Source organism: Centropristis striata, chromosome 4 (assembly GCF_030273125.1).
Source record: "Centropristis striata isolate RG_2023a ecotype Rhode Island chromosome 4, C.striata_1.0, whole genome shotgun sequence".
Lineage (NCBI taxonomy): Eukaryota > Metazoa > Chordata > Actinopteri > Perciformes > Serranidae > Centropristis > Centropristis striata.
Window position 1 is genome coordinate 18234527 of NC_081520.1, and position 26369 is coordinate 18260895.

The window sequence follows — 26369 nt, forward strand, 5'->3', positions numbered from 1 at the left end:
GTGCGGTATGCATGTGAGGGAATTGTACTTATTTATTGCACAAACAAGATTGGAAGCTATTGGTTCTGATTTGGAGTGTGTGATATTTTGAGGGAGGAGTAAAGATTGGGTGGCTCTGCTCAGGGGCGTTTGCTGTTTGCATGTTTAGGCCCTTGCTGTCCCCTCTCCTCACTAACCTGCCATGTGGTTTTGGCCTTGCTCCTGTTTTATACAGTCTATGCTTCTGACTCGACTCTCCTGCGGATTGTTACAGTTGGGTGTTTATTGCCTGCAGCCCGCTGCCAGGACCCAGAAACACTTATAGAGGTGGCACAATCCACCAGGCATTTAGATCTTTTTATGTGAACGTGTTGTGAATGTTGTGGACAGTTTGTGTCAGACCACACCCAAAGCAGGACTCCAGAAAGTGATGCTGTGTCTAGATGGAGCCAGTATTAAAGCTCAGTCATGACAACAAGAAACTCAAGTTCTACAATATCTATTGTCATTCTGAGCCGACTTTGGTGTTTATTGGTTTTAGGGAAATTACTTTTCTCTCCTGTTTAGTAACTGCAGGAGTGATAAAACAGTTTATCCTGAACAAATAAGAGCAGTAAATCAATAATGTGCCTGATAAATGCTCAATGCAGTTCCATTTTTGTCAAAAGTTTGTTTGTGGTTGAATGCTGATATTACAGAAGACAACTCTTAGTTATCAGTCACATTAATAAACACTTGTTGGAATTAAGGTTGTCAAAAGTATTGATACTTTTTATGACATGTGCATATCTTTGTGATTTCAAAGAAATGAAGGAAACAGCCACATATGAATTATTTGTGGTTATTTGTTTAACATTTCAAGCTGAAATCAAAGCATCGCTTGAAAGGAAAATCTCACATTTTAAGGTAGAAATCACAGAAGGAAAAAAAGAACTTGCCTTTTTTGCAAACATTTTTTCGGCATTGTTTACTTTTGACTTCTTTTTGTTTGATATCGTCTTCACTAAAACCAGAATGTGTCCGAACGGCAGATATTTTTCTTTGGTACAAGCTGCTTGAGTTGCTCTACACTGTGTTTGAGCTATTATCCATGTTGCGGATTGGAAAATAATCAAAATAACGGTCATCATTTATTTATACTAGTATTGTATCAAAGTTTACATTCTGGTGTTGTGGCATCAGTTCTGCCATCTTCACTTCTTTCCTTCTTCAAAACTTATTGAGCTGTTGCATCAGTCCCACTGTGGAGAAATCAGGGTTTTTTTCTCTTTGCAGAACAGAACTGGCCATATTTAGGCGCTGCCTTATTATTATGGTGCACCGGGTTGTGACGAAGCTGGTGGAGGAGGAATCATGTTTGATAAAGGCGGTGCAGGGGATGAATGTTTGGCCGTGAGCTGGACAGCAGAATGATCGCTGTGCTGCTCTGTCACAAGCCAATCTTGTTAGCAACCTAACCATGGCAATAACAGGAGGTCCTTCATATCACACACACACACACACACACACACACACACACACACACTAAATCATCTACTTTCACAGTCTTCTAGATTTGAAACCAAGCACAAATTGTTTTATAAACATTGTGTGAAATGGTCTTTTATAAGGCTGTTTCCACTACCGCTCAATACCCAGAATGAAGCGGGTCTCACTCACTGAAAAGCCCCTAATTTGAATACGAGCCATCCGGAGCGACTTTTGTCTGGACTTTTGTCTGGACTTTTTTCGTCCCTGTAGAAGAGCAGGGCCGTTTTTCTCCCCTGAAAAAAGCCTGGTTGCTGATTGGATAGAACACTAAGCAGGATGTGACGTAGTACTTGACGCCACAACAACACGCCATTTGTAAAAGCTGGTGAAGCAGTGTTGCCAACTTAGCGACTTTGTTGCTATATTTAGCGACTTTTCAGACCCCCTTAGCGACTATTTTTCAAGAAAGCGACTGGAGACAAATCCAGCAACTTTTTCTGGTGTTATTGGAGACTTTTGGAGACTCGTTCTTACTCTTCTTAACGAGCCTCGGGGGCATTGTCAACCAGTTCTAGAAATTGTATATGAGACCATAAATGAATAAAAGAAATAGCTAAATAAATATCAATACACTATGTCTATTGTCAGGCTGTAATTTGTGCCTAAATGAAATGTTTGTGGTGTTCTTTCAGTGGATGTTTTGATTCATAACTTTCGCTTCTTGTGACCTCTGACACAGTTATTACATCACTCTCGTTTGTCTCATTATCTTGTGAAACAAAGTCATAAATCATCTTCAGATCTGTTTTGGGACTGTGTGTCTGCATCAGCGTTCATCCTTATCTTGTTTCCTCATTTTCCAAACACAAACAACTTTACCTAACCTGCTGAACCTGCATCTGTCTCAGTGTTTGCATTGAAACTTTAGCTCTTGTGTCCTTTCCTCAGTCTGTTTTGCTGCCAGAGATCATGAAACACGTGTGTGTCTTGTATTTGTGTTGTGTATTTATGCGGATCCAGATTCTGTGAATATTCAAAGAATGAGGAAAATAGTTCCTATGTTGCATGAACACTTAAGACACAACTTTTTTCGTGTATTTATTTTTATTGTTTTCATAACTGAAAGATGTATACAAATTAGAAATAGTTGATGGTGCTACACAGAACCATACAGGTTTTTTTGACATGAGACAAACGGGACATAAAATAAATGGCACAGCAACAGAATAACACTAATTCAGTTTTTAGACATTAAATCGAGACAAGGTTGCCAGATTTTTAAAAAGATATCCTCTTTAGCAGATATGATGTACCTGATTTTCTCCAAGTGTAATACATTTCCCAGCTCTCTCAACCACATTTCACATGTAGGAACCCTTTTACATTTCCAAGACTGTAAAATTAGCTTTCTGGCTAACAATGTTGAAAGGGAGATAGCCTTTAATACCTTCACAACTACTACACCATCTGGATTGGCCACCCCAACAACACGGTGAACACGGTTGTAGCTTATGACATGAAAAGAATAAGTGGGATAGTGTTCCCTCTTCACTTCGACACCTAATACATTGGGGTGACACATCCGGAAATATTTTCTGCAATCTGGAGGGAGAATAGTGTCGTCTATTTACTTACTATGTACTATGTAAGTCTGTTCTACCTTGAATTGTATCAAATTATGTCTTGCATTGATTGAGCTACCATGGATATTCTTGATAGATTGATGTTCATAGCAACACTAACTAAGGGGGTGGATCTTTTGCGAAAGGTCAATTAGCACGCTAACCTTACATATCCACTAGTAGAGCCGAGTCTTACTTTTGCATTAACACAACAAAACAGCAAAAGCTCAAGACAATAAACACGACCAATACTTACACTTTTATGAGTTGGATCTCCAGATTACCATTCCCTTTATCACCACAAATTCTCCACAGTGCGCTCCGAAACAAGCAGAGAGAGGTTTGTTTTAACTTCTGGAGCAGTTGCAGCTCAGCTCAGAACTGCAAGCAAAAAGTCTGGCATCGCAAAAGCAGAATCGCAAATGCAAAACCAGCAGCAAACAAACAAAAAACAGTTATTCAAAGACTTAAAGACAGATTTCTTTTGCAATTACACAAATAATTTGATTGCAAGTTTTGAATTTTGTCTTCGACTTAATTTTTTTTGTTTTCATTTTGTATTTGATATTTTGATTAATATTCTTTTGTTTGAATTTGAAGAAGTGTTGTTTGAACATTCTGGCACAAATCTAACTCCATACAATTCTCCCATATCTCACCTGAAATGTCCCTATCCAATTCTTAAAACACAACTTTAAGGTAAGATGAGGTGAACCCTGGATATGGGAGCAGGAATATATTGTGCTCTACTGTGGGAATAGACTAACTATTTTGCTCGGGGCTTCTCTTGAGCTTTTCTGTTTGTGAGAGAAAAAAAGGATGATGTATAGTAGGTGTGGGTGAGTGCTTGTGCGCACATGTACAGCTGTGTGTTCTTACAAAAAAAAGCTTGCATGCCTTTCTGTGTGCCACCGCAGGGCAGAGCAGGGCTTTTGTGTTCCCCGGACAGGCGAAAGATTCATGAGCTTGCTGTCCTGACTTGTTACCTAAAAGCTGGCAGCCACGTCTGATGCCCCACGATGTCGTTGGTTTTGCCTAGAAACACACCAGACACGGTGATAAACAGCTCCAGGCTTCTAATCATCTAGTTCACTGAGGCCAACTGAACCGTGTGTGATCGGTATAATATGAGGCAGGTTGATATTAGATGACCTATATTGGCCACAATGCCTCGCTGACGTGTGCTGTGTTGAACACCCGCCAGATTAACCCGACCGAAATGTGTTTTGGTGCAACAGTAGCCCAAAGGTCAGAGAAGTGGGCCAGTTACGGGGAAACTTCCGGCTTAAATCCCTGCAGAGGTGATTTAGTTGCCATCTGTTTAGCCTTAGCTACTGCTACCAGTTGCCCACGAGCAAGTCACTGTGCTCCCTGCAGCTCCACACCAGATAAATACACTAAATCTGAGGGAAATGATCTTGCTGCATGGACAGATAATTTCACTTGACAAGATTTCTTAAATTAAGATTGTTAAATCTAGAAGTAAGCATGTTGAACACTCTGTTCAACTCTGATGGGGCCAGTTCATCACTGCTGGCACCTTTAATTTATCTTGTTTTAAGAGTTAATTTCTTATTTTAAGCGTGATGCAGACATACTGATGCAGACACACAGTCCCAAAACATATCGGAAGTTGATTTATGACTTTATTTCATAAGATCATGACAGACAAACGAGAGTGATGTAATAACTGTGTCAGAAGTCATAAGAAGCGAAAGTTATGAATCAAAACATCCACAAACGTTTTATTTAGGCACAAATTAGAGCCTGAAAATGGACATAGTGTATTGATATTTATTTAGCTATTTCTTTTTATTCTTTATGGTCTCATATATCATTTCTAGAACTGGTTGACAATGTAAAAGACTGTATGTATAATAATGTTAAATATTATTGAATAAAGTTATTTATAAAGATAAATTAAAACTGCAAGCAGCGATGAACTGGCCCGAGCAGAGTGCACTGACAATCATTTGTTTCTTACCAAGATAAAAAAACTTAAGATTTAGAAGTGTTTGATAATTTATCCTGTTTTAAGAGTTAATTTCTTATTTGTTGCGTTCAACATGCTTATTTCTAGATTTAACTATCTTTATTTAAGAAATCTTGTCAAGTGAAATTATCTGTCCATGCAGCAAGATGATTTCCCTCAGATTTACTGTTTTTATCTTGTTTTACACACCTTTTTTGCAGCTCCACTGATCCTCGTCAGTGTCAGACTGTGGTAGCACAGTAACACTGATTCATTAGTGAAAGTATGAAAGTGTGAATGTAAAACAGGGCAGTGCTGAGAAAAGAGATTAAGAGATTTAACAGACCTTCCTGTAAATGGTTTGCAGGAGCAGAGCACTGGGAGGTTTTTAAGAGATATTTAAGTCTTTATTTTCACTGCTCTGATTAGTATCGATCGCCTAAATGCCGTCTTAGCTTCTCTTTTGTTGTGTTTTTGCATTGCACTTTCCACCACTGTGTGTCCACTGTGTGTCCACTGTGTCATGTTTCTCCTCAGAGTGAATGTAATTAAATTATCCAAGAACAGAATATGATATCTCTAATACAGACCAGAACCAGAATGTCATCCAGTCATCCAGTCAAAGGAAAATAAGCTGAGTTTTGTATTATCTGAAGTCGAGAATATGTTTAATGTAAAATAGCAAGTTTCACAAGTCTATCTAAAATCGCCAAAACTACACGATTTATCAAAGACAGAAACTGTTAAAAAAAGGTATTATTGTCAGATTATCAACTTTCTGACGGTCCTTGAATTGATGTGTGATGAACACTTGTGTCAGAAAAAGTTGGCAAAAATGTACCATTTGATTAACCAGAAAATAAAAACATTAAATTCTGTGCTTTTTAGCACAACTGTAAAGCTATTAATAATTTGGCCAACAGTCATGTGACAAAAAGCCAATAAAACTTTGACTGAACTGCAGTCTGATCAGAGGGGAGAGGACAAGAGAGCTTGTAAAAATGTAAATGGTTCAATATTTATAGCATGTTGAGACGTAATTGGGGTCCAACACATTTGTGAATGGTTCTGGATTGACACATTTTCTGTCCTCTAATATCTCTAAGGTTGTTTTCTATAAGCAGCTCTGTATGTGTGTAAGCGTGTTTGTGTAACAGTCCAGTCTTTAACATCTCTATAAGACCAAATATCAAAATGAAAATCAGGTTTTGGCTTTTTGAAGGTTGAAAAGAAAGAAACCCAGTAGATGTGTTAGTTGAACACTCATTAATGGAACTTTATTGCCAAATATCAAAAATATAAGTGCTGTTATGTAATTGTAGTTAAGAGGTTAGTCAGCGACCACAGGTGAACAGGCTGGAGATCAGGCTACTGTGTCCACAGAGCCTCTGTTAACTGACACACACACACACACACACACACACACACACACACACACTCTTGTACTTCTTTGTGAGGGCCCTCATTGGAACAGTGAATTCTCTTCCAAGATTCCATTGCAAGGTTATAATAGTTTTGAATTTTTCATCAGTTTTAGTTTATTGTAATGCGGTATTTGTTGGCAGGGAGATTAAAAGAGTTCACAGTAAATGTTTCCTTCATTTCCTTTGCCTTATCCATCTTCATTATGTATGAAAAAAGTTGACAAAGATGAAAACAAAGGACATTTTCACTATAATTTTAGTTAGTTTTGTAACCACAAAATACAGTTTCAGTTAGTTAATTAATTATCTTTTTTTAAACATAAACCTGATGTAACCTTTAACCCTTAAAATAAAGTCTGAAATCTCAAAAAAGCCTTTAAAGAAGTGAGGGCCGGCCGAAATGTCCTCACTTTGCAAAAATTGTCCTCACTCTGTTGGTTAAAAACGTGTTCCGGTCCTCACTATGTAGGAAGTACAAGAACACACACACACACACACACACACAGACCCCTGCAGACAAACATGATATCGCACAAAGATACTCACAATTACAAAAAACGAGCGGGCTGACGAACATAAAGGACCGTGAGCGGCTCACAGTCGGAGCACACAGTCGCTCTGTTGTCTTCATTGTGTGATGAAGCTCTCAGGTGTCCGTTTACCGTCCGTTTATCGTCCTCAGTGTCTCTCCTCAGGCCTCAGCTGCTGCCGTGCAGCTACAATATCTGCAATTCCTTTTCTCTAAGAGGGGAATTTTGGTTCAGCCTGGATCCTATTTTCCCACGTTTTTGTGTCTAAGTGACAGCCGGCAGCCGCAAAACAAGCTAAATGTAATCGCACAGGGTGAATAAACGGTTTGTGTCACATGTGAAAACAAAAGTAAACAATGTGATTCAAACATCACTGAACTTCTGTGCCTCACTTTTTATTCATCACATTTCTATGTAGCTACTTCATGTCGGGCATTTATGGCATAAACTGTCTTTTATATCATCTCACGGGGAAGTTAGTTTTGCCCTAAACCTAGATCAGTGGTTTTGTAGCCTAAATTCAACAAAACTGCAGCCTTTTTTTTTACAACCACGATGATCCATGTATGTATAATAACGTGTGCGCTATTCTTAGAACGCTCCGCTCTGTACCGCGAGCCGCTCATGTGGTCGATTCGGGTGGTAATGACAGACAACCTATTCTGTCATTTAGGTTGGAGATCTTGTCGGAAGTTTCTCTTGTCTAGCCATGCTTTCATGTGCACTCACTTTAGTTAATAACAGGGTACAGGGTGGGAAATACCTAATTTCCCATTTAAGTTAGTTAGTGTCTGTGGTGTGAATCTCTTTCCAGCTTTGCAGCTCTGTGAAGCGTGAATGAAGATTTTTTTCAAACTGCAATGTCTGCTCTTTTCCCTACACACCTTTGTTTTTATTCATGCCACCCACTTGTTTTACATAAACAACAGACTTGGAGTAGAATCAGAAGCCTTTATTGTCATTGCACAGAGTAACAAGTACTAGGTCAACAAAATTAGCCATCAACCCGTCCGAAATGTATAAAACACACATACAATATGGCAGAGGTGGACAGGACAGGAAGACAGAGATGAAAGAAAAGAAATACAGCACAACTTGAGGAGAGGAAAGAAGGAAAAAACTATGTAAAAAACCTCTGCAACATAAGCACATACATAATACACTTCACAACATGGACAGACTTATGACATGCCACAAGTATGTAAATCAATATATATATATATATATATATATATATATATATATATATATATATATATATATATATATATATATATATATATATATATATATATATATATATATATATAGCTGTCTCGCTGGGGTACAAAGCGTCGAAGGTGTGGGTTGAGGCGTGGGTATAGGGATGTATGCAGTCCTCGTCTCAGCTTGCTGGAATGACAAAAAGCGATAACGTAGCGGTTGCTATGGAGACAGCCTTACTAGGCCCCAGACAGCAGCAGACAGTCAACAGGTGTCTGTGGGAGGTTGAGGGGGGGGGGCAGGGGAGGTAGAGTCTCTCTGCAGTGATCAACCAGGGGAATTTTATCCAGAACAGCCTTGAGTCAGGGCTGTTTAGGGGAAGTATGATGCCTCCATAAGTTTCATCAGTTTTTCTTTGCTGCCTGAAAGTCCCCTGTAGTGTCATGTTGTTTACTCTGAGTTTTTAGGAGTTAAAGACACTATCCAGTCATCTATATGTGTCTGTGTGTGGTCATGTTGTTGTTAACCAGAGGAAATGTTGCATCAGAAAGAGCTGTCGCTGTTTCTGTCCACTAGCTGCTGCAGACAGGTCCCTGCAACAAAACCAGTTAGTATTGCAGAGACACACAGATGTGATAAGGTCATTTTAACAGTATTAGCATTTCTCAGTTCAGTTTGCAAGTAGTAGGTGTTGTTGACTGCTGTGTCATTCTTAGTAGTTCTCTGCAGCAGACAGACTGTAAACTTGATGAGTAAAACCTTTTCAAACACTAGTTTATTAAGAAATATCTAACTTCCTCGTTTCAGCCACTTAGTGAGCCAAACCAACCAAAACATTTAATTTAGCAGTTATTACCAAGCCCCGCCCCACATGGAAGAAATAATTTACACAAGGTTTTGAATGCGGGATTTTTACTGGAGTATTTTCACTGTGTGCTAGAAGTGAGTGCACGGTAAAAAAAACAGCAGCTGTGGTTGCCAGAACTTTCCCGTAATAAATATGGTGCAACTTTTTCTGATATTACTGTAAAATGATATTAGCACTTTTGATTACACATTTAAGATTTTTTTTTTAAAGATTATATTTTAAAATAAAAAGTTTTTCCATCAAAAGAAACGCTGTTCTACTAAAATACTTATAATACTTAATAAATGCTGCATAAATTAAAGATTTTGCCATTAAATATTACAGTTTAATTTTGTTAGATATGATGTTTAGTACATTTAACAGTGAGAAAAAGTATTTTTACAAAAAATAAATGCAAAAATTACAGTGATGGCTTTTATATATATTACAGTATATTGCCAGGGTTTTTTTTACATTGGAGTAATGTATTTTTCCCCCCAAAAAATGTAAAAAATACTGTTTTGGCTGATATATTCATTTACAGTGTTTCATTGTTCCTGAAACTGAATTAACCCATTTATCATTTTATGGTCATGGTTTAGCAGCTTTTCACCGTACCTTTCGGTTGTGTGTACCATTGGAAGAGAAGCCTCTCGTTTCACTGGTGGAAACCTTTTTAAAAATGTGTCTCGGAGGCTTCAGTGGGTTTATGGAACATTGCAGAGAGAAGATTGAGTCAACGTCGAGACGGAGAGAGACGCCGAGGACGAGCCAAGCAGTGAGTCAGCTCTTAATCCGCTGCTGTTGATCCAAACAGAATAAATCTGACCCGTACTCAGCCTGGTCTGATGATCACAGCCCTGCAGTCAATGATATGCTGAGTAATGTGGCAGATCTCCAGAGGCGCACAGAAAGCATCTCTGTCAGAGTGTGTGTGTGTGAGTGTGTGTGTGGGTGTGTTTGCAGTCCAGACTGAGGAATCCAGTTACACTTTGCATACTGGAGCCAGATAATGTCAGACTGGAGGAGGGAGGCCGCCTTTAACCCACACAGTGTTGATGGTTGTCCTGTGGATCACGTTGGCAGAAATATAGAGATGATTTTAGAAAAGTTAAGAAAATCATGATGTTTTTACGTTAAATCAGTTCAGATGTTGCACTGTTATCGTCTCAACAAAGTGCATCCTGATGGGATTCATTCATTTATTTATTTTTTTATAAATCTTGCAGTGCATTTCTGCTTAAATTAAAACAGGGTCATTTGTAGTTTAAATATGATAATACAATTTTGATTAATTTATCAAAGAAGTTCAATTTGCGTCTTTTCTTTTTTAAAAAAATGATGTATCATCAGGCATTATAGCTGTTTTATTCTACAAAAAAGACATTTTTGAGTTGTTCAGACTTCTTGCCATGATTGCTCTCACTCCATAGAGCTCTAGGTACCAGTAGTAGTATAACAATACAAGATTTTAGGCAGAAAACATGAACTGAAAGAGCGGAAAGTTAAAGGACTACCTCTGTGAAAAGACCATCATTAAAGCTTTATGTGGTAGATCACAAAATAAGTATTAAAACTAAAGTATTTAATGCCCTGAAATTAATAAACGGTTAAAGGTTATGTTCAGCAACTAACTACACATTTTCAGACAAAATGACCAAACAGATGTTTACTACAAACAAAACATTCGTAAAAATCTTAGAAACTGTTTAAACGTGAGTGTGATATTTCGATGCAACTAACATAGGTAAGACAAAAGAGAGTAAATATAAATATAATTATCATCTAGAGTATTTATTGTAGTACAAATGATTCATTTAAGCTCTGATTTCACATTTTTACATGCAGTATTTGTTATTCAAACTAATCGTGTATGTGGAAATTGGATTGAAGAGTAATTATGTTTTTGTATCAAACATATATATATATATATATATATATATATATATATATATATATATGTTTGATACAAAAACTATTGCAGGGAGAAAGGGGCACAGGGAGTTAAATGTAAAAGGAGCAAAAGTAGATTCTCGCAATATCTCGTAATATATATTTTTGTGTTTTACTACTTTGCCTTCTGGGTATCGTATTATTACTACTACTATTATTATTATTATTATTATTATTATTATTATTATTATTATTATTATTATTCCTAGTATTATTGTTATTCAAGAAACCCATCTGACCTGAAACTGAGGGCAAAAATGCAAACTCATTTCTGTATTTCAGGCCTCAACCTGCAGCAACAGTGAGGAAATCAGGTGAAATTCCTCAAAAGTTGAGTTTTTTTTATGTAACTTATGCTACTAGTACGGCGTTTGGCATGTAGAACAGAAGCTCCCAGTAAAAACAAGGCTGCTCAGCTGCCCTGGGGACACATCCAGTACAGTCAGTGAGAGCTGCTCTGACTCACAGTCTAATGGTTATTCAGAGGAATCTCAGAGTGGAAAGTGAAGGTTGTCTGTCAGCTGCTGTGTTGCTTCAGTCGTCCACACATTTTCTCTACACTGTAGAAAAATCCCTGTTGTTTTTATGGTAAAAAACCAGCAGCTGTGGTTGCCAGAACTTTACCATCACGTTTAAGATTGCCATTTTATTCCATATTTTAACTTAGAAATAAAAAGTTTTTCCATCAAAAGAAATGCTGTTCTGCCATATAATTGACCAGAAAATACTTTATAAATGCTGCATAGATTAAATCATTAAATATTACAGTATATTTCTGTTAGATATATGGTGTTTAGTACATTTAACAGTGAGAAAAAGTATATTTACAAAAAATAAATGCAAAAATTACAGTGATGCTTGTATATATTACAGTATATTTTTGTTACAAACACAGTGCCAAAGTTTTTTTTTTTTTGCATTCGAATGAATGATTCTAGATTTACGGTGTGCAGATTGGTTGTAGAGCTGCAACAATTATTCGATTAATCGAAAAATAATCGATTATTAAATTAATTGTCAACTATTTTGATAATCAAATAATTAGTTTGAGCAGTTTTTTTTAAAGACAATAAGTCCAAATTCTCTGATTTCAGCTTCTTCAATGTGAATATTTCTGGTTTCTTTGCTCCTTTATGACAATAAACTGAATATCTCTTTGGTTTGTGGACAAAACAAGAGATTTGAGGACATCATCTTGTGGTTTGGGAAACACTGATTTATATGTTTTATACATTTTATTGACCAAATAACTAATCGATTAATCGTTTAAATAATTGACAGATTAATCGATAATGAAAATAATCGTTAGTTGCGGCCCTAATTGGTTGTATTAAAGTTTTATATAATCACTTTGCTCACTAAGTACAGCTGATATCCACTGTGATTTTTGTATCCATCCATTATTACTGAAAACCTCGACAGTACTCTGTGTTTTGTGAAGCGTCCAGATTACATGAGCGTGGAGAGCGAAGCACGACTCCAGCAGCTGATGGCGCGGCGGCTGCAGCCTGTCTGTCTCGCTGGCTGACATGTTTTTCTGGCAGCTCTCTCTTCCTTGTGCGAGCTGCCAGGAAACGCTTTCTGAGTGCTGCAGTTCAACATGTGACACTTCAGCTGTCACTGCTGTGACATCTCTCTCCTCCGAGACAGGAAGTGACGCAGGTTGACTTTATGCAACATCCTGCTGCTCTTGACACATTCTGATGGATGATGGACATGTGAGAAGTTCACATGCTGCGTTTGAAGATTTAGCAGATAGAAAAGAAGAATGTGTTTTGTGGGTTTTTATGGCGTGTAGTAAGGCTGCTCCCTCTGAGTCAGTTGGCTTACTAATAGGGTTGAATGTTTATTAGCTGGCCGTAGAGAGTGACCAGAGGATGGATGGATGGATGGTTGGATGGGTGGGTGGGTGGGTGGATGGATGGATGGATGGATGGATGGATGGATGGATGGATGGATGGATAGATGGATAGATAGATAGGAGGGAGGCTGAAGCTGTGAGAGAGTCCAGTAAGCCAGTGGTTTTACACATGTTAAAACAAAAGAGACTAAAGAAAGAAGTTCATATAAATTAGGTAAATAACATAATAGGATAAGTCTCATACTGCATTTTGTCGTGTGGGGTTTTACCCATATGGGGCTCACACATGTTCAGTGTTTTGTTCCATTGCTATGCATGAAAGTTTACGAGTAAAAACACCAAAAACAAAGGATCAAATTCAGTAGAGCTCATTACGAGTCTTGAGGTCGGATTGGGACATCACGAGTCTTCAGTGGTTTAGATATGATGATGTTCTCCAAACTTCAGGTGTGAGCTTCTTTGTTTGGATTTGTTTTTGTTTGAGCACTTCAGCTTACATGAGACGGCTGTGGTTCGATCCCTGATCATGGCAGCCTACATGTTGAAGTATCCTCGAGCAAGATACTGAACCCCAAAAGGCTCCTGATGCTGCGTACATTGGTGTGTGAATGAATTCCCAATGGTGGCAGGTGGCACCAGTGTGCCTTGGTAGCCACGGACACCAGTATGAATGTGTGTGTGAACGGGTGAATGAGCGTAGTGTGTAGGGTTATCAAAAGTATCAATACTCAAAAAAGTGATCTGAAGCTTGTTACCATAGTTGAAGTTTCTTTTTGCACAACTGTTTTTTATTATAAATATTTAACCTGTGGTTCTGTTAATTTTTACATGTTGCATTTTTCTTGTTAATAAAAATATTTCTGTTAAATTTTGGGGTCTTTGTTTTTATCCTTGTGGTATCGAAAATGGTATTGAATATTTTCCTGAGTATCGGTATCGAGTTGAAAATTTTAGTATCGTGACAACCCTAGTAGTGTGTAGTGTAAAGCGCTTTGGATAAAAGCGCGATATAAGTGCACTCCATTTACATCATTTAGTCCTACCGTTAAATTAGCTTCATCTGCTGCTGTGGGACATAACGATAGATCTCCTGAGCTAGTTTCTACAGTTTTGATTTTAGAAATAAGACGAACATGTTACCTCATCCAGACAGATGTGGGCTGAACACGTCATCATTATAACGTGTTGTAGTTTCGTTAACCTTTTTGTTGTCCACAGTGTTATCTCTGTGTTGTGGAGACGGTGTGTGTCTGCTGCTCTGTGTGATAGACGAGGTGTGTGTCAGGGCGCAGCAGTCAAGGCCAGAAGGCCGAAGGCGAGAGAGGAAGAGGAAGCTGGACTGGTACTGTGGGTCAGTGTGTGTGTGTGTGCGTGTGTGTGCAGGGGTTGAGTGTGGCTCAAGGTTACGCCATCGCTCTGCTGGGGACTGACGTCACACATCCTGTCTTTACTCAATACCTCCCTACACACACACACACACACACACACACACACTCAGGCTGCAGCAGCCAACACCTCCCTCAGGGCGTGGTCCATTGTTTGGAAATGTGTTTGTTTGTTTCATGCTGCGAGTCTTGACGTTGCAGATGTCGGCCGTCCCTCCACCGCCCCTTAAAACCACGATAACGGAGCCAGGAAGAGAAAGAGAAAATCTCATTTGAATTATTAATGAGTCCAGTTGCATGATAAGAAAAAATCCTGACATTAATAACATTAAAACACTAAAATAAACAGCTTGAGTATGATCAGGTGTGGTGAAGTAGCAGCATGTAAAACCACATAAACCAAGAAGAGATGACAGCTGTTACTATCAACTATTAAATTAAGATTATTTTCACTTTATGAAATCATGTTTGAAGTAAAAAAATAAGATGAGCGGAGTCACAGTCAGTTCAATAAGAAATCATATTTAGAGTAGAAGATCTGTAGCACAAGATTCATGAGTTTCCATTCATGCATTCATATGCATTTTTATTGAGCTGTACGCCCACACAGAGCAGCTCAGTATCAGAGCTGCTGTACAGTCGAACAGCTCATGGAATGCCAGACATGCAAACATTAATGTGACCGCATATTTTACCAAACACTTACTCTTTTGAACTCATTTATATCTCATGATTTGTAGCTGTAACTCATGACGTCTCTGTGATGTGCTTCGAGGGAAAACATTTTTCTGAGTTCACATATTTAGATGTGATCAGAGCTCTGCAGATCAACTTGAAAAAAAGTCTCAATACTTAAAGTAACCTTGCGTAAAATTGGTATTGTTTTTGTGAAGCTCTTGCCAATGAATAAAAGCCAGCCCGTGATCGACTCTTGTGCAGCCGCCTCTTGCTCGGTCACTCCCTCCTTCTCTCTTCTTGACTTCCTCCATAAACTCTTGCCATAATGTAAAATATCAAAACGGCACCATTCTAAAAAAAAGTTGATTCAGCATGTCTGTGAAACAGCTTCAACTAAATGTGAACATGAACCTTGATGAAGAAAAGGCTTTATTGTACAAGTGTCACTTTAGATTGCATCAGTTTTAGCTTGGTGTACCTAATAAACTGACAACTTTATTTAGTGTATGTCATGCACATCAGCTACACATGCAGTTTATCTCTGTATTTGATCAGTGGCAGTGAACTTTTGAAAGCTTCCAACAGGTTGGAGAAGTTTAAAGATGAGATGTAACCGTGATAATGTCAGAGCGTCAGTCAGTCAGTCACATGTTCAACCTATTGTTGTTGAAAAGTTCTTATCAGCGTCACAAGAATTTAAGTCAATGACAGGATCCACCTTCAGGACAGTATTTCATAAAGAGTGACGTCTTCATGTAGATCATGGGTCTCAAACTCGCGGCCCGTGGGCCAATTGTGGCCCTTGTGACAATATTTTGTGGCCCCCACCTTGATATGAAAGTTTAATGTGAGTTTTATATGAATGGCACTTTACCGTGTTGTGTGTGGAAGGTCCCTTTATTACTTTTTTGGTAATTTTGTGTCATTTTTTTTTTTTGTCATTTTGTGTCTTTTTTTTTTTTATAATTTTGTGTCTTTTTAAAATAATTTTGTGTCTTTTTAAAATAATTTTGTGTCTTTTTTTAATAATTTTGTGTTTTGGTCATTCTGTGTCTTTTTTAAAAGTAATTTAGTGTTTTTTTCAGTCATTTTGTGTCTTTTTTGCAATTTTGTGTCTTTTTTGGTCATTTTGTGTCTTTTTTTGGTCATTTTGTGTCTTTTTTGTAATTTTGTGTCTTTTTTTAAGTAATTTAGTTTTTTTCTGTCATTTTGTGTCTTTTTTTATTTGTTTGATGACTAAAAAAGACACAAAATGATTTAAAAAAAGACACAAAATGACCCAAAAAAGACACAAAATTATTAAAAAAAGACACAAAATTACCCAAAAAGACACAGAATTACCAAAAATGACACAAAATTATTTAAAAAAGACACAAAATTACAAAAAAAAAGACACAAAATTACAAAAAAAGTAATTAAAGGGACCTTCCATACACAACAGGGTAAAGTGCCATTCATATAAAACTCGCATTAAACTTTCATATCAAGGTGGGGGCCACAAAATATCGTCACGAGGGCCACAATTGGCCCGCGGGCCACGAGTTTGAGACCCATGCTGTATGGTGATATTAGATGTGTTTTAGCCATGACGCTCCCATCAACTACTGGAGATTCACCAATAGCAGAATCAGAAAGAAGAGTAGGACAAGACATTGTCACAAAGAATCTGATTTCTTTCAGCTTGAAGGAACAAGGTGCAGCTTGTTTGCTGAATGTGCAAATCACCTCACACACACACACACCCACCCACACACACACACACACACACACACACCTAACTGTGCACCAGCCCGTTATCCATCTTCTGCACCAAATGTCACCCTACATGTATAATAATGTGGGGGGTTTTCATCCACTCAAATACCCCCGCTGGCCCCCAGTCTGCTGCCAATAGAGACCCCATCACACACACACACACACACACACACACACAGAGGCCTGGTCCTGAATGAAACTGCGTAGTAATCAGAAGGAGGGGGTGAATCGATGCACTGCACTCCTTGAAAGGGGAGTGGGGGGTGGGGGTAATGGGTGATGGAGGGCGGCATGAGGCTCAAATTGATGTGAGGTCGCTGAAAATGAAGATAGCGGGGTGAGACAAAAGAGAGGGAGGGTCCCAGCGCGGAGCGGAGAATAGAGGGAAGGGAAGCAAATTGATTTGTCTGGGGGATGGGACGAGCCCGGGAGAGGATAAGAAGAAGAAGAAGGGGTGAATAAATGGGGGGATGGGTGAAGAGGAGGTGAAAGTGAACGTGGGGGAATAAAGAATAAGCTGCTCCAGTCGTTGTTGTTGTTGGTCAGGAGTCTTTAAGTTTCTTGTTTAAAGCACAGAAATATCCACAGCTTGACCTCCAATGACTTGATGATGAAATGTTTTGTGTGTTTTCTGGTAAACTGATTCATGTTGCAGTCATAAAATGAAGCCACATTCACATGATGTAGCTTGTAATGTGAGAAAAGCCAAGAGAAAATTCTGTTTTAGCTCAAATATGGTGTTTATTACATTTAACAGTGAAAAAAAGTTTTTTGTTTTTTTTACAAAAGATAAGTGCAAAAATCACAGTGATGCCTTGTATATATATATCTTACAGTATATTTTTGTTAAACACACATGGTGCCAGAGTATTTTTACAGTGGAGTAATGTATTTTTCAAAACCAAAAAAACTGTAAAAAAAAAAAAAAAAAAGTAAAAAAAACTGAATTAACTCATTTATCATTTTACGTCTTTTACTGTCATGGTTTAGAAGTTTTTCACCGTAAAATCTACAGACATTTTTACAGTGCTGTTAGTGGGTCAAGTTATTTAAGTAATATAGTTATATTTAAGTACTCTGTGACATAATTTACAATAACTAATGAGTCATTTTAACAGAAGTTGGAGCAATTCGAGAGGTTAAAGGTTTTGTGAAGCCATCAAAAGACAACCAAAGTAATAATTACCCTGTGTTACCTCCAATAGATTTGAACATTTCTCTGTTTTATACAACTCGACATAATAAAAAATAAAAACCAACATAGGTCAAGTCGTTTTTAGACTCATTTAAAAAATGTGACATTTTTATAGCTTGAAAGGTCTGAAGTTTTGCACTTTCCCATGTGTGTGTGCTGGAAAATCATTAGACCTTCTGATCTCACCGCTGTGTTTACCACAATGGGTTTATTTCAAGGTGATGTGGTTTTATCTGACTTCTGATCTGCATGTGTGTGTTTGGTTTGTGTGTGCGTGTGTGTGTGTGTGTGTGTGTGTGTGTGTGTGTAGGTCTCCTAGTGTGGAAATAGAGAGTCATTGTTGTGCTGCGGCTTGTCATGAGATGCTCAGATTGTTTTGGCGCTCTGTATTTGCCTTCTCTCACAGTCCAACTCGACATATTTTCACTCCACAAGATCAGACAGGAAACATTGATGACGTGTTAAAGCGCCTCAGTTGGATTCAAATGTGATTCTATTGTGTTTAATCTAGTTTTATTGTCATTGCGTCTTATTTCAGAATTGTGGTGTTTGGACAGATTTCAGCCGATGACCTGGTGCAGAAATCTTTTATTTATTTATCTCTTCTCTGCCAGTGTGAGCCAAAATCTACAGAGATCTCTAGCTGATTCAACCGTCTTATCTACACACTACTGACTGTCACAATGCTCTCATTCCTCACTTTTATTTGCTGAATGTAGGTGCCAGTTAAAAAGCGATACTGTTCACACTTCATTGGAAATGTTTGTGCTGTTTTTTATGATTGTGAGGCCTGATGGGAACTGGAGTCTGACTGTGAGTCTCTGCTGCTCCCTGTTCCTTTTTCATTTCCTTGTTCCTTGTGTCGTCTCCACTACATATATACATTTGTTTTCCGTGGAAAGTATTTCGTTTCGGCTCAGTGCTCAGAGGAGAGCAGATGGAGGGATTAGAGTTTGACGTTTATGCTGAGAGACCTGAGACCTGAGATGACCTGAAAGGTTCAGGGTGGGTCGGACTGAGAGTCTGGGAAACTTTTAATAGTAATATTTCAACTGAAAAACAAAATAATGAATATATGATACTATATATCTTTAAATTATATTTATATATATATATATATATATATATATATATATATATATATACACACACACATTAGTAAACGAGCAAAATCTTGGTTCCAAACCAACAACATTGATGTTATGGAGTGGCCAGCCAAATCCCCAGACCTTAATCGAATTGAGAACTTGTGGGGTGACATCAAAAATGCTGTTTCTGAAGCAAAACCAAGAAATGTAAATGAATTGTGGAATGTTGTTAGAGAATCTTGGAGTGGAATAACAGCTGAAAGGTGCCACAAGTTGGTTGACTCCATGCCACACAGATGTGAAGCAGTTATAAAAAAACTGTGGTCATACAACTAAATATTTGTCCGCAGATTAGCAGATCAATGAGCTGATGTGGACTCATGTCCTCCAGACGCAGGAACACGTGTTTAACACCACTGACCTCACAGCCACACATGAATGTGAGGAATGCAGACTAAGAGGTTCAGATGAGATCCGGAGGTCTCATGGTTTCTCCTGCTCTTCACCTCTGGGTGTCCCGTACCAGGCTCAGTCACATGACGACCTGAGGTCAGACGCTGCTCCTTAGTCGCTCTGATGTCATGTGACTGTGTGGATGATCATTTATCACATATATGAAATGATTAGTTGTTTTAGGAGCACTGTCTACATTTGTTCAAGTGCAAACTATTGGCTCATTTTCAGGTTCATACTTTTGTTTTTGTTTTTTGTTCGAACATGTTCACAAACATCTCCTACTGCCTGTCTGAATATACCTGAATGGCAGGGGTCTCAAACTTGCGGCCCGCGGGCCAATTGTGGCCCTCGTGATGATATTTTGTGGCCCCCACCTTGATATGAGAGTTTAATGTGAGTTTTATATGAATGGCACTTTAACGTGTTGTGTGTGGAAGGTCCCTTTAATTACTTTTTTTTGATAATTCTGTGTCTTTTTTTGGTAATTTTGTGTCTTTTTTAAATAATTTTGTGTCTTTTTTTAGTAATTTTGTGTCTTTTTTTAGTAATTTTGTGTCTTTTTTGGGTCATTTTGTGTCTTTTTTAAAATCATTTTGTGTCTTTTTTTAGTCATCAAACAAATAAAAAAAGAAACAAAATGACAGAAAAAAACTAAATTACCAAAAAAAGACACAAAATGACCAAAAAAGACACAAAATAACTGAAAAAAACACTAAATTACTTTTAAAAAAGACACAGAATGACCACAACGTCTTTTTTTGGTAATTCTGTCTTTTTTTTAAAAATAATTTTGTTTTTGTTTTTTTGTAATTCTGTGTTATTTTTGTCATTTTGTGTCTTGTCATTTTGTGTCCTTTATAAAGTAATTTTGTGTCTTTTTTTTAAAAGTAATTTTGTGTCTTTTTTTGGTCATTTTGATACTGCCTCCAGCGGCCCCCAGGTAATTAGAGTTTGAGACCCCTGCTGTATGGTGTAACAGTAACAGTAGGTATATATGTCAGTGGTCCAGAGTTTAGTGGTACTAACAGTTCCCCTGTCTGTCTCTCTCCTCAGCATACCTCCCTGTCGGCCAGCCGCTCAGAGAAGGGTACCGGCTGGTCGAGCCGCTCGCTCGGCGCCCGATGTCGTAACTCCATCGCCTTGTGTTCAGACGAGCAGCCGCACATCGGAAACTACCGGCTGCTCAAAACCATCGGCAAGGGCAACTTCGCCAAAGTCAAACTGGCACGACACATCCTGACCGGCAGAGAGGTGAGTTCAAACATAATCAACACCCAAAAAATGAAATTAAAACCAATAGGGGAAATAACATTCAGCTTGACAAATCCTGCATGGTTTCTCCCCCAAAATGCATGACATTATCAAAAAGTGGGCATGTCTGTAAAGGGGAGACTCGTTGGTAAAGGTGTGTCTAAAAACCAGATAAAAACACTAAATCTGAGGGAAATGATCTTGCTGAATGGACAGATAATTTCACTTGACAAGATTTCTTAAATTAAGATTATTAAATCTAGAAATAAGCATGTTGAACACTTAAAATGAACTCCTAAACTCCTAAACTCCTAAAACAAGATGAATTAAAGCTGCAAACAGTGATGAACTGGCCCGAGCAGAGTGACCTGACAATTATTTGTTTCTTACCAAGATAAAAAAAAATTTAGATTTAGAAGTGTTAGATAATTTATCTTGATAAACTTGTTATCTGAGTTAATTTCTTATTTTAAGCGTTCAACATGCTTATTTCTAGATTTAACAATCTTAATTTAAGAAATCTTGTCAAGTGAAATTATCTGTCCATGCAGCAAGATCATTTCCCTCAGATTTAGTGTTTTTATCCTGTTTTTAGACACACCTTTTTTGCAGTAAAACCATATTCATTCAGATATCTGGATGTCAGAAGTCATGGACCCCTTTAAAAATAGCTGTCAGTTTTCCCTTCACTAAAACTTAGTGACTAAAGCCTAACTTGGGAGCATTATTTAGCCCCCTTCCTGACAAGATATCACAACGTGGTTTAGTTCTTAGTTCTCTTCTAGTATCATATGATACCAGTGTAGCTGTAACACTGAGCCTGCTGCAGGCTCTGAAAGTCTGAGGACTCTGGCGTCCTCGGGGAGTTGAAGAGGTTTATTCTGGATATTTGGGTGTTTTCCAGTACCTTAAGTTTTGTTCTAGCAGCCACTGTGAGCCTATTACTGAAAATCCTCCACTTGATATGTTGTATATTTGGCTTCTTAATGAAAAAGAAGAAATGAATGAAAAAGACCATTCTCAACAAGAGCCTGTTTAAATAGACCAACCTGCTTTTTAAGACATCCTGCAATCGACTTATATATGTCTCTATATCAGGGATGGGCAACTTAAATGCTGGAGGGGGCCACAATTTTTCATTTTCACTACCACAGGGCCACATATAGGACCGTGCACTTCACCAGATATGATGAAACTGCAATTTTAAATATGTTTACAGTGAAGTAACATATTTCATGCTCAAATGCATGTTTAACAGTATAAATAGGAATACAAAAGGTTTGAAGCAAATAAAAAAGAACAGCAGACCAACATTAATTGCAAGAAGTAATTTTGTGCATTTTTTACACTGCACTTTTAAGATTTCATGCTCAAATGCATGTAGTTGTGCTGAGGGCCACTTCAAGTGAGGGTGCGGGCCGTATGCGGCCCCCGGGCCTCCAGTTGCCCATCCCTGATCTATATACATAATGTACATTTATTTATTTATTGTTTTGTGTGTGCACTGTGTGTGATTGTATTTTGTATGCCAGTGCCAAAGACAAATTTCCATTTTATGCAAATATCATGGACGATAAAGTAATCTGAATCTGAATCTTGGAGATAATTTTCTTAAATTGCTCAAATATTCCAAAATTGTTCAATAAAGGGATTGGGTAAAGGTGACTTTAAAGAAGAGGAAGGTAGGGGTAAAACTGCCCATCACCACTCTGCAGGTGTTAGTAAAGTCTGGTTGTGACTCCTGGGTAACTGATGTAGTTTGGGAGCCAGAAGAGAAGTTCTGGAAAGAGTTTTAAAGGGCCGTTTCACCGAATTCAGAGCAGCTTCTGTTGCTTTCACAGGCAGCCAAAACTCTGAAGAGAGACAGCGGGTTTAAACACACTGTCGTCTTTCTTCTTGTAAAGCCCTGACCTACATTAGTTGAGTTAATAACTCTGTGAGGCTCAGTAGAAAGTGTCTGTGTCTGTGTGTGTGTGTGTGTGTGTGTGTGTGTGTGTGTGTGTGTGTGTGTGTGTGTGTGTGTGTGTGTGTGTGTGTGTGTGTGTGTGTGTGTGTGTGTGTGTGTGTGTGTGTGTGTGTGTGTGTGTGTGTGTGTGTGTGTGTGTGTGTGTGTGTGTGTGTGTGTGTGTGTGTGTGTGTGTGTGTGTGTGTGTGTGTGTGTGTGTGTGTGTGTGTGTGTGTGTGTGTGTGTGTGTGTGTGTGTGTGTGGCTGGATCATTTGAGAGCTGTTGTGTTCCCGCCGTATAAAGCAGAAGACGGTCGTATATCGGTGGTTTACAGCGGCGGTTTGACGCAGTCTTTGACCCGGTCACCACATGTTGTTAAGCCTCTTATGAAGCTTTGTTTAGTGGATTTCAGCTATTGTGTTTTTTACTGTTTGTCCTCACTAAAGTGTTGTTTGATTCAACTTCTAGATGATGCTCATTGAAATGCTAAAAATGTCTTTTCTTTAGATGCATGGTTGTTTAGCACATTGTTCAGTCTGATGAAGACAAAGACAGAATTGCAGTTTGGAATATTAAACAATAAATACAATTGGAGCTGAAACAATGAGTCGATTGTTATCAATTAATTTCACAAAAAACATATCGCATCTAGACTGCTTCTCATGATGAAAATGTAAAATGAACAAAGCCCAGGTAGAAATGGGAATAGGAATTTTGCCAAAATATGGAACAATTCGTCAACTTTAAGAGCCTCTTATTAATTATGAGCTTTTCTGTAAACAGGATGTCTTTTTTTTAATCAGAATTTTTTTTAAATCTCTGTTCAATTGTTTTTTTCTTGTTTCCTCCCAGGTTGCAATAAAGATCATCGATAAAACACAACTCAACCCAACCAGCCTGCAGAAGGTGAGTGACATCTTATCCACTGAACATCTGTAACATCTGTGAATACGACATACTGTATAATATAATAATACTGTATAATATCAGTTAGTCTGGGGACTCAAGTGTGTTTATTTGCGTTTGTGTTGCACCACTGAGCACAGCAGCGTCTTCGTGTGTTGGTTTGCCGGAGGTCGTGGCTCTCAGATGACCCTAGTGTGCAGCACTCAGCTGAACTTTGACCTTTTTGTTGTTATGTGAAACTTAGTGTTGGAACATATCAGTTACTGGTTGCTGCAGGTTAAGAGCTGATGAAAACACTTGTACAGGGAGGATTTCTTACACCAACAGACTTGGGGCACAAGTGAATGCATGAAAAAACCTCTTCACCTTCAGCAACTCTTTAATAAAGAGCCTGTTTGTCCAGTTTTTTGAGTGATTTATTAATTTTACATTTACATTTAGTCATTTAGCAGACACTTTTATCCAAAGCGACTTACAGAAAAAAGGGGAACAACTAAGGTGTAGTGCTCTAAGAGCCATTAGTGCAGCAATAAGGTCTAGCGAGGATTCTTTAAGGAGTAGAGTTGTGGTGTGGTGCTAGGAGAGAAGGTCCTCTCTGAAGGTCTTCAGGAGGTTTTTAAAGGTAGAGAGGGACGCCCCTGCTCTGGTAGAAACTGGTAGTGGTTCCACCAACGAGGAACAACAAACACAAAGAGTCTGGATTGTCTTGGACCAACGGGGGGCAGAGCCAGGCGCCATTCATTGGAAGAGCTCAACGGTGGTGAGGTAGCATACGCCTGAATCAGGGTGTTCAAGTAGCTGGGTGCAGTACCAGAGACAACTTTATAGGCAGCATTAGAGATTTGAATTTGATGCTGCAACAGGTAGCCAGTGGAGCTGGATGAGCAGCGGTGTGACATGTGACCTTTTTGGCTGGTTGTAGACCAGGAGCACCGCCGCGTTCTGGATCATCAGTATTACAGTAGTCAAGTTTTGAGATGACGACAGCTTGTGTCAAGAGTTGAGTGGCATGTTGAGTTAGGTAAGATTTGATTTTTCTGATGACTGGAACATGACTGGAAAAGGTGAGTTGGTCATCAATCATCACCCCTAAGTTTCTCACAACCAGCAAGACACGGGGAGACAATTTTGATGTTGATGTTGTGGTGTATTGTAGGTTTAGCAGGGAGGACCAGCAGTTCAGTTTTTGAAAGGTTCAGCTGGAGGTGATGTGCCTTCATCCATGTGTTGATGTCAGAGAGGCAGTCAGAGACCCGTGCAGAGACCGAGGGGTCATCAGGAGGAAATGACAGATAGAGCTGAGTGTCACCTGCATAGCAGTGATAGGAAAAGCCATGTGAGCGGATAACCTGACCCAGAGAGCTGGTGTAGATAGCGAATAGCAGGGGGCCCAGCACTGAGCTCTGGGGAACCCCTGTGGAGAGGCAATGCAAAGTAGACAACTGTCCGATTTTGCATAATAAATAGAATTTCATACAGACATTTGCTTTGTGTTACATATCTATCATTCCACTGGAACTAACTAGGTTAAATACTCAGAGTATCGTACGTCACTATATGCTTGTTTATAGTCATGTATTAGCTACATGTGTTGCCCTCATGGCTGTAATGAGATTGAGCTCTCTCCTGTCTGCGCTTGGCCTGCTGCCGCTGTGTGTGTGTGTGTGTGTGTGTGTGTGTGGGATGCATGTGTTAATTGAGAGTGATCTAATGAAACAAAATTGAGTGAGAAACGGCCTCAGGCCTGCGTTCTGTTTTCTGTTCTGGCTTTGTTGGTGGAATATTCACCTCTATTAGTATTGAATTATTGGTGTCTGTAAGAAAAGCTTCATTAGGTGGAAGATTTTCTTTTCATCGTCGACAGTATTGCTGTCTCTTCTTTGCGTCATGTGGAAAATCTTGTGTCTGCATATCTGTGTTTTTTTCATGCTGTCAGTGCAGGTTAACGTCCCTGATAGTAAATGTGCACCACTCACTGGAGAACATCATCATAACTGCAGCGTCAGAGGTGAAACCAAGCAGCTGTCACAGTGGTGTGATGTGAAGCTGTACAAACGTATGTTTAACTTATCTGTTAGCTCAGATATTGGTGACTAGAGTGGACAGGTTTGGTTTGTATTGGAATTATTTTTTGAGCTAGAATAAAAATATCAGTTTTCTATGTGGATTTTGCACCGATATGACTCTACAAAGGTACTCAGAGGCTGCTTTTTTGTATAAAACATGCATTTTTCTTTTATTTAAAGAATTCTAAGCTTATTAAACATTATTGTACACTGTACATCAACATTGTTATCTTTGCCTCTGCCATGATGTCTGTAGAGGCTTCAGACATGAGACTGGTTTCTAAGTTTCTTCACAGATATATGGAAACATGATCAGTGTGTCCTGTCGGTTTGTTGACGCTGCAAGCTCTTAGGAAAACAGAAAGCATCGTTGTCTTCTTTTAGGCAGAGGCAGCAACAATAATTGCTTTGAAAAACACTGTGTCTGCTCCCACTTTAATTTCCATTATCAATTTTTTTTCAGTTGACTGATTAGTTCGTTTTGTACATAAAATGTCAGAAAATAGTTAAAGCTCTGTTTACAAAACTATGAAACAGAGGAAAGAAATAAATCCACTTTAAGAAGCATTATTTACTGATTATTTTTCATTGATCAAAAAAACTTAGAATTGACTCAATAACACACCTTTTAGCAGCATGTGCTGTATGCCTTTCTATTTTAAGGTCTGCAACTAATAATTGTTTTTATAATCGATTAATCTGCCACTCTAACTAGTTATTCATTTGGTCTTTAAATTGTCAGAAAATATTGGAAAAAGTTTTGTAAAGTCCAAGGTCTTTAG

At 38.5% G+C, this 26369-nt stretch overlaps 1 protein-coding gene across 3 annotated transcripts in view; it reads left to right on the top strand.

Moving 5' to 3' along the window:
* mark4b (MAP/microtubule affinity-regulating kinase 4b) overlaps nucleotides 1-26369 on the top strand; it is a 76505-nt gene that overhangs the window by 3311 nt on the left and 46825 nt on the right. For all 3 annotated transcript variants that reach the window (XM_059331941.1, XM_059331942.1, XM_059331943.1), the window contains exons 2-3: nucleotides 20472-20669; nucleotides 23468-23521. In XM_059331941.1, the coding sequence (XP_059187924.1) occupies nucleotides 20472-20669; nucleotides 23468-23521 (252 nt within the window). The remainder of the gene's footprint in view (nucleotides 1-20471; nucleotides 20670-23467; nucleotides 23522-26369) is intronic.